This window comes from Podarcis filfolensis, assembly GCF_964270895.1.
Source record: "Podarcis filfolensis genome assembly, chromosome: 16".
Lineage (NCBI taxonomy): Eukaryota > Metazoa > Chordata > Lepidosauria > Squamata > Lacertidae > Podarcis > Podarcis filfolensis.
Window position 1 is genome coordinate 14,624,453 of NC_139620.1, and position 10,585 is coordinate 14,635,037.

The 10,585-nt window shown below is 50.2% G+C and overlaps 1 protein-coding gene across 1 annotated transcript in view; it reads left to right on the top strand.

Annotated features, from left to right (window-relative positions):
- The window catches only part of RASGRP2 (RAS guanyl releasing protein 2), a 41,086-nt gene extending 30,998 nt beyond the window's left edge, over positions 1 to 10,088 (top strand). Inside the window, exons 13-17 of the mRNA XM_083592016.1 lie at positions 1,279 to 1,420; positions 2,293 to 2,329; positions 3,027 to 3,188; positions 8,600 to 8,700; positions 9,800 to 10,088. Of these exons, the coding sequence (XP_083448142.1) occupies positions 1,279 to 1,420; positions 2,293 to 2,329; positions 3,027 to 3,188; positions 8,600 to 8,658 (400 nt within the window). The 3' untranslated portion in view covers positions 8,659 to 8,700; positions 9,800 to 10,088. The remainder of the gene's footprint in view (positions 1 to 1,278; positions 1,421 to 2,292; positions 2,330 to 3,026; positions 3,189 to 8,599; positions 8,701 to 9,799) is intronic.
- Positions 10,089 to 10,585: the final 497 nt, after the last annotated feature.

Below are 10,585 nucleotides of genomic sequence, written 5' to 3' on the forward strand. Positions count from 1 at the left end.
TTGATTTTGAGGTGTTTAAAACCAATCGAGGCGTTTATAGGTTTTATGAAATAAAATAAATTGTGTAAGAAGAGTCTGCTGGATCAGGTGTGTTGGAAGTGGGCCAGCTGGCCGGCTTGTAGCATCTCACTGTTAACGGAGAAATCTGAGGGCTCCCTTGGACAAAAAACAAGGACACCAGCCAGGAATACCAGAGCAAAACAGCAGCCAGTAGGCTTGGTCTTTATTGAAGACTGTCGCAACAGGATTCCCACCTGCCACAAGGTGGAACAAGATGCAAGCCCCGAACAAAAAAGCCCCCAAACTTTTATTAGCTGCTAATCCCCAAGTTACACCTCCACCCCCAATCTACATCACTAATACATCGAGGTTACATCATGAAAGGGGAGGTCTGGTGACAGTAATCTGAGCATCCTGGCCCCTGGCCCCATGGTTCTCCTTGTTGTTGTTGTTTAGTCGTGTCCGACTCTTCGTGACCCCATGGACCAGAGCACGCCAGGCACTTCTGTCCTCCACTGCCTCCTGCAGTTTGATCAAACTCATGCTGGTAGCTTCAAGAACACCATCCAACCATCTCATCCTCTGTCGTCCCCTTCTCCTTGTGCCCTCCATCTTTCCCAACTTCAGGGTCTTTTCCAGGGAGTCTTCTCTTCTCATGAGGTGGCCAAAGTATTGGAGCCTCAGCTTCACGATCTGTCCTTCCAGTGAGCACTCAGGGCTGATTTCCTTCAAAATGGATACGTTTGATCTTCTTGCAGTCCATGGGACTCTCAAGAGTCTCCTCCAGCCCTCCTTGCCCTCCACCAAACACCCATCAAGTGTAACAAAAGAGATATTTACATTTCCCTGTTTCCCAGCCAAGTTAATCACACCCTTTTGTCTTCATCAGGTATCAGGAGGCCAGGAATTATCACTCAGGCAGAGGAGCTGCTGAGTAGCTGAGCTCACATGTCTATATGAATTTCTGAAGTTTTCCCAGTGAGCCAGTACATTTATCAGTGAATTGTTACATTTGGTATATTGCAGCAAGGGCCCTTTGAACAGATAGGAAGAAACTGTGATGAAGTGTTTTATGGGGACAAATCACAAAAGTGATTGTGCTGATTTTGGTAGTGGGCTGCATGTGCATATCTGCTGGAGGGGAAACCCCCCCCAACCTATACATAGATTCCTGCAACATCACGCCCGCCCCAGCACAGAGACGCCTCTTGGTGTAGGGCTTGGGTCCTGCAGATGAGCCTTGGCCCCAATCAAATGCACTTTCTTCTCTTCCCACAGGGACGGCTGCATCAGTCGGGAAGAGATGATCTCCTACTTCATGAAGTCCAGCACAGATCTCAACGGCAAGATGGGTTTCATCCACAGCTTCCACGAGACCACGTTCCTGCGCCCCGTGGCATGCCGCCACTGCAAAGGCCTGGTGAGCTAATCATAGGATTCTGCAGGAGAAAGGGACCCCCAAAGGTTGTCTAGTCCAGCCCCCTGGAATGCAGGAATCGCAGCTAAAGAATTCTCCACAGAGCTCAAGGTGGTGCCTGTGCTTCTCCCCTTCCTCATTTAACCCCCCACTCCCAAGCAACAACCCCCTGCAAGGGAGGTTAGGCTGAGAGGAATGGACCAAGCTCAAAATCACCCAGTGAACCTCATGGCCAGGTGGGGATTTGAACCCTTGTCTCTCTCAGGTCTTTGGCAGACACTTTAACCACTACACCACTGGCTCTCTCAAAGCGAAACAGGATTCGCTTATCATGCCATGGCAGTTTTTAAGTCTTCCCCGTTGTAAAGGTTGCGGCCATTTTATTACTGTGATTGCCTTGTTCTGAGGCATCTGAGGTTCTGAGATAGGATTTTATCATCATCTTGATGCAGATTTGTAATACGGGCTGCATATTTTAGTTTGAGGGCTGAAGAAGAAGCGTCTTGGGGTTCAAAAGGCTCTGCTGCCCTTCATCTACCTTTCAGGGGTTTCATCTCTCTCTTTCCCCCCAGGCGTGCGTGTTAGCAAGCTTTTGAATTGCACAGACTTCTTGTACTGCTGCCCAAGTGACCAGTGTAGTCCGAAACTTGCGGCATTCCTTTACCAATACCATTTGCACCATAAGCAAAGTCCCTGGGAACCACTTTGGGTCTAATTTCCTTTCTTTAGGGCCAGCCACTCAGATTAATCTATCTTCTAAGGAATTGAAAGGCGAGAGGAGGAATGAATTGGAGGGCTGTGTGTGGTTTCTTTTGGGCCACCTGAACCTTAAGTGACCTGAACAGGAATTTTTTTTCTCCCTCCTCCCTCTCCAGATCCTTGGACTCTACAAGCAAGGACTAAAATGTCGGGGTAAGTTGCAGCAGGAGAGATTCAGAGATGGGTGAAAAGTGTTGGGGGGGGGCGGCTAACATTCATGGCTATCCTTGGGGGGGCGGGGAGTTTCCCTAGACCTTTGTGAAGCAGGGCCAAATTTCAGTCAAGGCTTAGCACCAGAGCTTGTTTTCGATGGCAGGTAGGAAAAAATGAGCATGTACAGAGTGCTCTCCACTGGATCGGAGCCAGAGCTTCCCTGCCTGAGAATATATTTTCTAGTCACCTGAACTTTTGCAGGACAGGCTAGCAACCAGTGGCCTTTTGGGGGGGGCACAAGCAGCCCTTCGCCTCCCCAGGTGTGTCACCATCCCCAGGCGGGACAGAGAAATTGGATGGATGGGGCATGAATGAGTGAAAGGGAGAGAGGAATGAATGAAGGTTAAGTAGCGCTTGCATGAGCGGAAGAACCAGAGGTGTGTGTTGCTGGATGGAGGAAGGGGTGCCCCACCCACTTTTTTGCCTTGGCCCTGCCCCCTTCTCCAAGGGAATGGGCGACTCCCCTTCGCCTCCACCTGGAGAGCTTGTTTTGCAGAAATCCAGTCCTTGCATGTCCGTAATCTGGACAGGGCTGCAAGCACTGACCATTGATGTCTGTGGAGCAGAGGCAGCTGCCATCCTTGCCCGGCAAGAGGGGTCTGTGCCCTCACTCTGGCTTCCCTTGTGTGCCCTCCAGCCTGCGGGGTGAGCTGCCACAAGCAGTGCCGGGACCTTCTCTCCGTCGAGTGCCGCAAACGCACCAAAAGCGTCAGCCTGGACGGCCCTGCCTCTCTACCTGCCCGCTCCTTCAGCTTCTCCTTGCCCCGGCCCGGGCGGGCAGCATCTCTGCGGCATACAGGTATGGAGAGCCCCCTAGGTAAAGGTAAAGGGACCCCTGACCATTAGGTCCAGTCGTGACCGACTCTGGGGTTGCAGTGCTCATCTCGCTTTATTGGCCAAGGTAGCCGGCATACAGCTTCTGGGTCATGTGGCCAGCATGACTAAGCCGCTTCTGGTGAACCAGAGCAGCGCACGGAAACGCCGTTTACCTTCCCACCGGAGCAGTGCCTATTTATCTACTTGCACTTTGACGTGCTTTCGAACTGCTAGGTTGGCAGGAGCAGGGACCGAGCAACGGGAGCTCACCCCGTCGTGGGGATTCGAACCGCCGACCTTCCGATCGGCAAGTCCTAAGCTCTGTGGTTTAACCCACAGCGCCACCCGCGTCCCTAAGGGGAGAGCCCCCTATGCACAGTCTTTCTCTCTCTCCCCCCTCCACAGTTGGGGTGGCGGCGGCTATGAATGAACATTACCCTTCCACCCTCCTTTTTGGAGACCCTCTTGCTGTGCCATGGTGCAAATTGCATCGGGCAGGATCTGTCTTGTCCAGAGAAAGCTCATACATTTAGAAAACTGAGGCCTGTCTCCAACATCCAGCACACAGGGGTAGACTCTCTTGAAGCATGGAGGCTCCTTTGGCTGCCATGGCTGACGCAGGGGAGAGACAGAGAGAGGCTCTAGCTCGACAGCAGAGGGACTGCTTTGCTTTCAGAAGGTCCAAGCCAGGTTCAGTCTCTGTCACCTCCAAGCCAGGCTGGGAAAGACGCTTGTCTGAGATGGAGGAGGAGAGATGCTGCCGGCCAGTGTGGGCTGCCAACTGTTTTGAGCTAGAAGGGCTTGGGATATTGCAGAAGACCAAGTCAGACACCTGGTCCACGTAGCTCAGTTTAGTTTCCACACTGCCTGGCAGCAGCTTAAGATGCAGATCAGTCATTCGCTAGACAGTATACCTGAAGGAGCGTCTCCACCCCCATTGTTCAGCCTGGACACTGAAGTCCACCTCCGAGGGCCTTCTGGTGGTTCCCTCACTGTGAGAAGTGAGGTTACAGGGAACCAGGCAGAGGGCCTTCTTGGTAGTGGCACCCGCCCTGTGGAACGCCCTCCTATCTGATGACAAGGAAATAAACAACTGTCTGACTTTTAGAAGACACTTGAAAGTTTAGGGAAGTTTTTAATGTTTGATGTTTTATCGTGTTCTTAATATTCTGCTGGGAGCTGCCCAGAGTGGCTGGGGAAACCCAGCCAAATGGGCATTAATAATAATAATAATAATAATAATAATAATAATAATAATAATAATTTTTAGGGGTTTGTAGCTTGAATCTGCTTGTTTCCAATTGTCAGCACGTTAGATGGACCCGCTTGCCCTTCCTCCTTCCTCTCCCAGAAACATGCATCTGTTGTTGTCCCCAGCTCCTCTTATTTTTCTCTTTATCTTTGCATCCCTCGTTCTTTTTCTCGCAAGCCTACTTGCCCCTCCTTCCTTCCCCACCCGCTGAGCCTCGCCCTGGACCGGAAACCCACTTCCCTCTCCGATAACGGTTCAGCCCAGCCTGGCTTCCTGCCATGTTCACTTCTGGCTGACAATAACTCTCAGACGGGCTTCCTGCCTGGGTCACATCCACCCCTCGCTCACTCTGTGTGTTTTCACTTTGGGAAGAGGCCATCATCATGAGACCGTAAGGGCAGCCTTCTGGACCAAGCGAATGGCCCACTGAGTCCAGCACCCTGTTATCAAGAAATGCTAACCAGGTGCCCCAACGGGAAACCAATAAGCAGGACTCCAGCACAAGAGGCCTACTCCCTCCTGTGGTTTCCAGCAACTTATTCCTCTTGCGCTGGGCCCAGGGGTAACCTGTGAAATGCGTTCCGGGTCTGGTCCAGAATCCGCAGGTTCCGCTGGGAGTCAGTCCGACAGGGCCGAGGCAGGAAACCAGGCAAGGACAGGTGCAGGATCTCAGGCAGGATCTAGCATACAGCAATGTTGCTCCCACAACCTGGGACGGGGTCCGACAGCCTTTTATCTTTGTTGGGGTAGCGGCCGGTCCTGATCCCCCGGCGACTCACCTCTCTGTTCCGCCCAAAGGTACGCATTCCTCCTGCGAGTACTCAGGTCTCTCCTTCTCTCAGACCTTAGTCTCTGCAGCTCGGGAGACGTCGGTGGGTTACTAGACCCAGAGGCCACCTCAATCTCCCCTGACCCAACCGGTAATGGAGCAGCTGTAAGTGATGGCCCAGCTGAAGGCAGTGAGGTAATCCCCGCATCTGGAGCCAGGGCAGACTCAGGCCCCTGACTCAGCCCAGCTGGTGTTTGTTGCAGGGGAACCTGTGCAGACTGGGCCTCTTCAGGATCAGGCCCCAGACTTGGTTCAGATGATGCCTGAGGCAAAAGATCTGGTGCAGACTGAGTCTCCTCTGGTTCCGAGTCCCAGGCCATCACACCTCTGTTGCAGAAGGTTGGACTGGATGACCCTTGGGATCCCTTCCAGCTCTATGATTCTGTTATTCCAACTGGTATTCAGAAGCATGGCTTCCTCCGACCATGGAGACAGAGCATAGCCACCATGGCCGGTAGTCACTGAGAGCCTTATCCTCCCATCAGTTTGCCTAATCCTCTTTTAAAGGTGTCTTATGTTGGTGGTAATCACTGCCTCCTGTGGCAATGAGTTCCATAGTTTAGCTACAAGCTGAATGAAGGAAGACTTTCTTTTGTAGGTCAGGGCTGGCTTCGGGGGACTTTGTGGCTCAGTAGCAAAGCACTCACTTTGTGCACAGAAGATCCCAGTGGCAGCATCTCCAGTCAGGGCTGGGAAAAGGCTCTCACCTGAGACCCTGGAGCTGCCAGTCAGTGTAGACAGTACTGAGATACGTGGACCTGACTACAGTACAAGACAGCTGCTTCCTACGTTCCTGTGGGTTGGGGTGCAGTGCGGGAGAGATTTCATTTCTCTGGGCTGCTATTTTCTACTTCTGTAGAAAATAGAAGCAGTGTGATGTGGCAAAATGCAGCACTTTTCGGGTGGAGTGACAGTGGCAGGGAGGAACCACAGTGCAAACATTTTTGTAAACCACTTCCGGGGTTTCACTACCATCGAGCAGCATGTGAATTGAGAGAAATAAAATAAAGGAAATATGTCAACCTCATGAGTTGGGTTGAAAAGCCCCTTTGCAATATCTGAGTGTGAATCCCCTCTCCGCATGTCATTGTTCCTCTCGCCATCACCGCCTTCCACCCTGCAAAACATCAGCTGCTTCTCCCTGTAGCACCTTGCAGTGGCTGGATTGTGGAGGAGCATCTCCCCCTGGCGTCCTCTGCCTGCTTTGCAACCCAGGAGTTTGAGATTAGTTTGGCAGTGGCTGCTCTGCGTTGATCCAGGGGGAGAAGGGAAAGAGGAAGGTGGCTTTCCCTTCCTGCAGGTGCTGAATTCATGGCCGATGAATATATATCCCTTGATATATATTTTTTTAAGTCATTGAATCAGTTTACATAAAATAAAATTGCTTAAGTTATCTAAAGGAAAAAAATAAAAATTTGAGACTTTTGGAAAGTTAAAGCAACAGTAGACTAAAAACAGATTAAAACTTGCATCCTTTTTCTAAATATCTGGATGGGCTTGTCTAAAGAAAAGTGTTTCTAGCTGGCGCCCAAAAGAGTATGGGGATATCAATAGGCAGGTGTCAAGGCTGGAGACGGGAGAAAGTCAGCAATAGCTCACAAGATGCCAGTGAAGTTAACTCTTTAGTCAAAGAAACCAAAGCGGTGCAGGCCTAGTGATCACAGCGACACTTCCCAGTAACTCTTGCCCCAATGAGGCCGTTGTGAGGAATGAAGGTCCCTGCCTTCCTGCCGCTTCTCTAAGTCTCCTCCCCCATCTCCTCCCCCAGCAGCCTCAGACTCCTTTGTCTTGTCTCTCATTGCTCTGCCCTCTTCATACCTCTGCAGGTTCTGTGGGGAGGGGAGCTGGTCACAGCAGGAGGGGGAGACTCCCTAGATTCTTCAGCAGCCGGCCTCGTCTCCCGGCCATCCTCTCCTACGTCTGCTTCTAGTCTTCTCTTCCTGCTCACCAAACCCTGTTGCTTCTTCAGCTTCTGACCCCTCCACCCCCCAGCCTTCCCCCTCTGACCACTCATCATGGTCCCACCACCACTCCCCGGGCTCTGAGCCTTCTTCCCCTAGTGGTTCCCCAGCTGCAACCTCCCAGCGCTCCTCGGCATCCAGCCAAACCACGACAGCAGGGAGTTCCAGTGTGTGGGTGCTGCTGCCACATTAAAAGCCTTGCAACTGCGGAATGCGTATTACGTGGCACCTGTCATAGAGCCAGTTCTGAAAACTAAAGCGGTCAAGTGGGTCTGTATCTGGGGTATACATTGCTGGGCAGTTAATATTTTTGCAGCAAAGACCTGGGAGGCTGCCGGAATATATTGGCCCCCTTTTCCATAGAAAAACCTTATAATAGCTTTGGTAGATCTTTGGGCATTTCCAATAGTATTTTTAACCTGATAATGCCACGAGCCCTTTTACTGGAAGGTTATAATCAGGTATTTAAAAGATGATACCTGTTCAATAGGTATTCGATTGTCAATTCTCCATTTGTGTCTCATTCTTTTTTTAGAGAACACCATAACTTTGGATTTGCTATAGTTAATTTTTAATTGTCTGGCATGACAATACAGTAGTAGCTCTGGATGCAAATGGGATCTGTACCGGAGCCCCATTCGCATCCTGAAGCGAACGTAACACGCGACTGGCGTCTGCGCATGTGCGGGTCGTGTTTTGCCACTTCCGCGCATGTGCGTGACGTCATTTTGAGCATCTGCACGTGCGCGAGCGGTGAAACCCGGAAGTAACGCGCTCCATTACTTCCGGGTCGCCACAGAACGCAACCCGAAAATATTCATCCCAAAGCTACTTCAACCCGAGGTATGACTGTAAACAGTGAGAGATCTTAGAAGTTTTCCTAGGCCTACACTGGGAGGGGTATACCAGCCAATTTAGGGGATTGGGCATTTTCTTTCTCCGTGTTTCTACTAAGGAGTTAATATAGAAGTTGAATAAAGTAGGCACAAGGACGCAGCCTTGTTTAACAATTGTTTAATGATAGGTTTAGATTTCCTTGGATAAATGGCCCTGTCGGTCACACCTAACCCGGACCCGAGTGTTTTCGTATAAACCATGGATGAGACACAGTAGACGTCTGTCTATGTTTGAGGCGCTTAGTTTTCCCCAAAGCCTATCTTGTGATATTAATTCGAAGGCAAATTCAAATGTATCCCTATCGTGTTTTATGACTTCCTTGATATTGTATGTGGGCTGGAACTGGTCTGTGACCGAAATAATGAATTTCATTCATTGCTGGGGGGTGTAATTCAAGGAACCCAGAGAAAGTGCCTTTCAATTCAACCCCCATCCTCCTTCGGGTCTCCTTTCAGAAATCCAGGAAGAGGACACGCAAGCGGTGGAGGACGGGGTCTTTGACGTCCACCTATGAGGCCGATGCCAGAGGGGGCAGCCTGTGGGGCTGGTGTGTCAGGTGAGGATGGCTGAGGGTTCCTGGCTTCCCATTCTGGTCCTGGGGGTGAAAGGGGCAGGGGAGGGGCTGCTAAGGAGGAAAAGGGCCCCGCAGTGCTTTGTCCTGGCTCTTCCTTGCTCTGAGCTGTGGCTATTGCATGGAGAGCATCCTCTGCATGGCCCACCTTTGGAAGTGGAGCCCAGGAATATGGACCGTGCACCCCCCTTTCCAGCTATTTCTGGACAATACGCCTTGCACGATCCTTCAGCATCGGCCATCCTAGTTGGGGCTGATGAGAACCGGGGGCCAAAAGGTCCTGGAAGGAGTTGGGCATTGCTCCAATAGCAAAGGCAGTCTCTCCCTTCCTGGGAGTGGGGCAACGTAGAAGCGAGGCAGGGGCAATGGCATGCTTGATGTTTGCAAAAACACACACACACAAAACTCTTTAAATAAGTACAGTGGTACCTTGGTTCTCGAACTTAATCCATTCCAGAAGTCTGTTCCAAAACCAAAGCTTTCCAAAACCAAGGCACGCTTTCCCATAGAAAGTAATGCAAAATGGATTAATCCGTTCCAGACTTTTAAAAACAACCCCTAAATCAGCAATTTAACATGAATTTTACTATCTAACGAGACCATTGATCCATAAAATAAACAATGTACTGCAGCCACACAATCAATCAGTCAGTAGCTGAACTGGGTTCCACACAGTCACAAAAACAAAAAAAGGAACAAAACCCTGCAAAAACAGAAGCACAAAATAAATAGCAAAAACAGACAGACCTCAGTGTAACACTCAAAACAGAAGTGTGGCACTCAAAACGGAGCATTATTCAGCTTCCATAAAAAGTTCGCAAACTGGAGCACTTACTTCTGGGTTTGCAGTATTTGGGTTCCAAGTTGTTTGAGTACCAATGTGTTTGAGAACCAAGGTACCACTGTAAAACAAAATGCACCAAAAAGCAATATCTTTCGAAGTGCCTGTGCCAAGACGAAATGCAAATTTGTGCACAAATGAAAGCTGAAAGTGGTTGGCACCATCTCATGAACGAACACGGGTGAAATGGATAGACGGATTGGTCTGCCAATTTGCCTCCAACCCATGTCTTTGTCTTTGCAGAACCATCTCCTCCGTGGACACCCCCCAAGCCCTCAGCCGTGGCCTTCCAGTGACCTCCCCCCAGCTCATGTGGGATTCTGTGTGTTTTCATGGGGTGGGCTTGAGATATGAAGAGAGGCGGTCCACTGAGGTTTCGTCCGGAGCCCCTCCTTCTCCTTGGACACGCCTTCTGGGGGGTGCTGGGGCCTCTTCCTCCGATCGCAGGCCTTCCCAAAACGTGTGTATATTTGTATCAAGAACTGGACTCAAAGATGTAATAATTATTATAATAAATTTGACACTTCCTGCCTGTCCATCTCTTCCGTTCTCAAAATGCCCCATGGGTAGGGCTGGGCAATACCTGGTTTCCAACACCGTGATATATCACCAGTTACACATTGTGATATACCAACATATCACAAAGTCTGAAATAAGGATGGAGCTATGTATTGGCTGGCTTCACGGTTTTTCCCACATTGTGATTTTTGCACAACACACACATGGTGTATGATTCACAATGTATTGCGAGGTCAAAAAGTATGAAACTGTTATCATGATATAGATTTCAAACTGGTTTTGGATGATATATCGATATATCACCCAGCCCTACTCCTGCGAGGTTGACCTGAGGAAGGTCTCTCTCTTTCCTCCTCCCTTTTTCTCTTTCTTTGAGACTCCCCACTCTCTCTTCTGTGTGCTTGGCTCATTTCCCCTCCAGGTCCCACTAAGCTCCACTTCCTTCTTCTTTCCTTTGACCAGGCCGCCTCCCAGTGCTTCAGCAGCAGGTGGATATCCAACAGGTGAAGC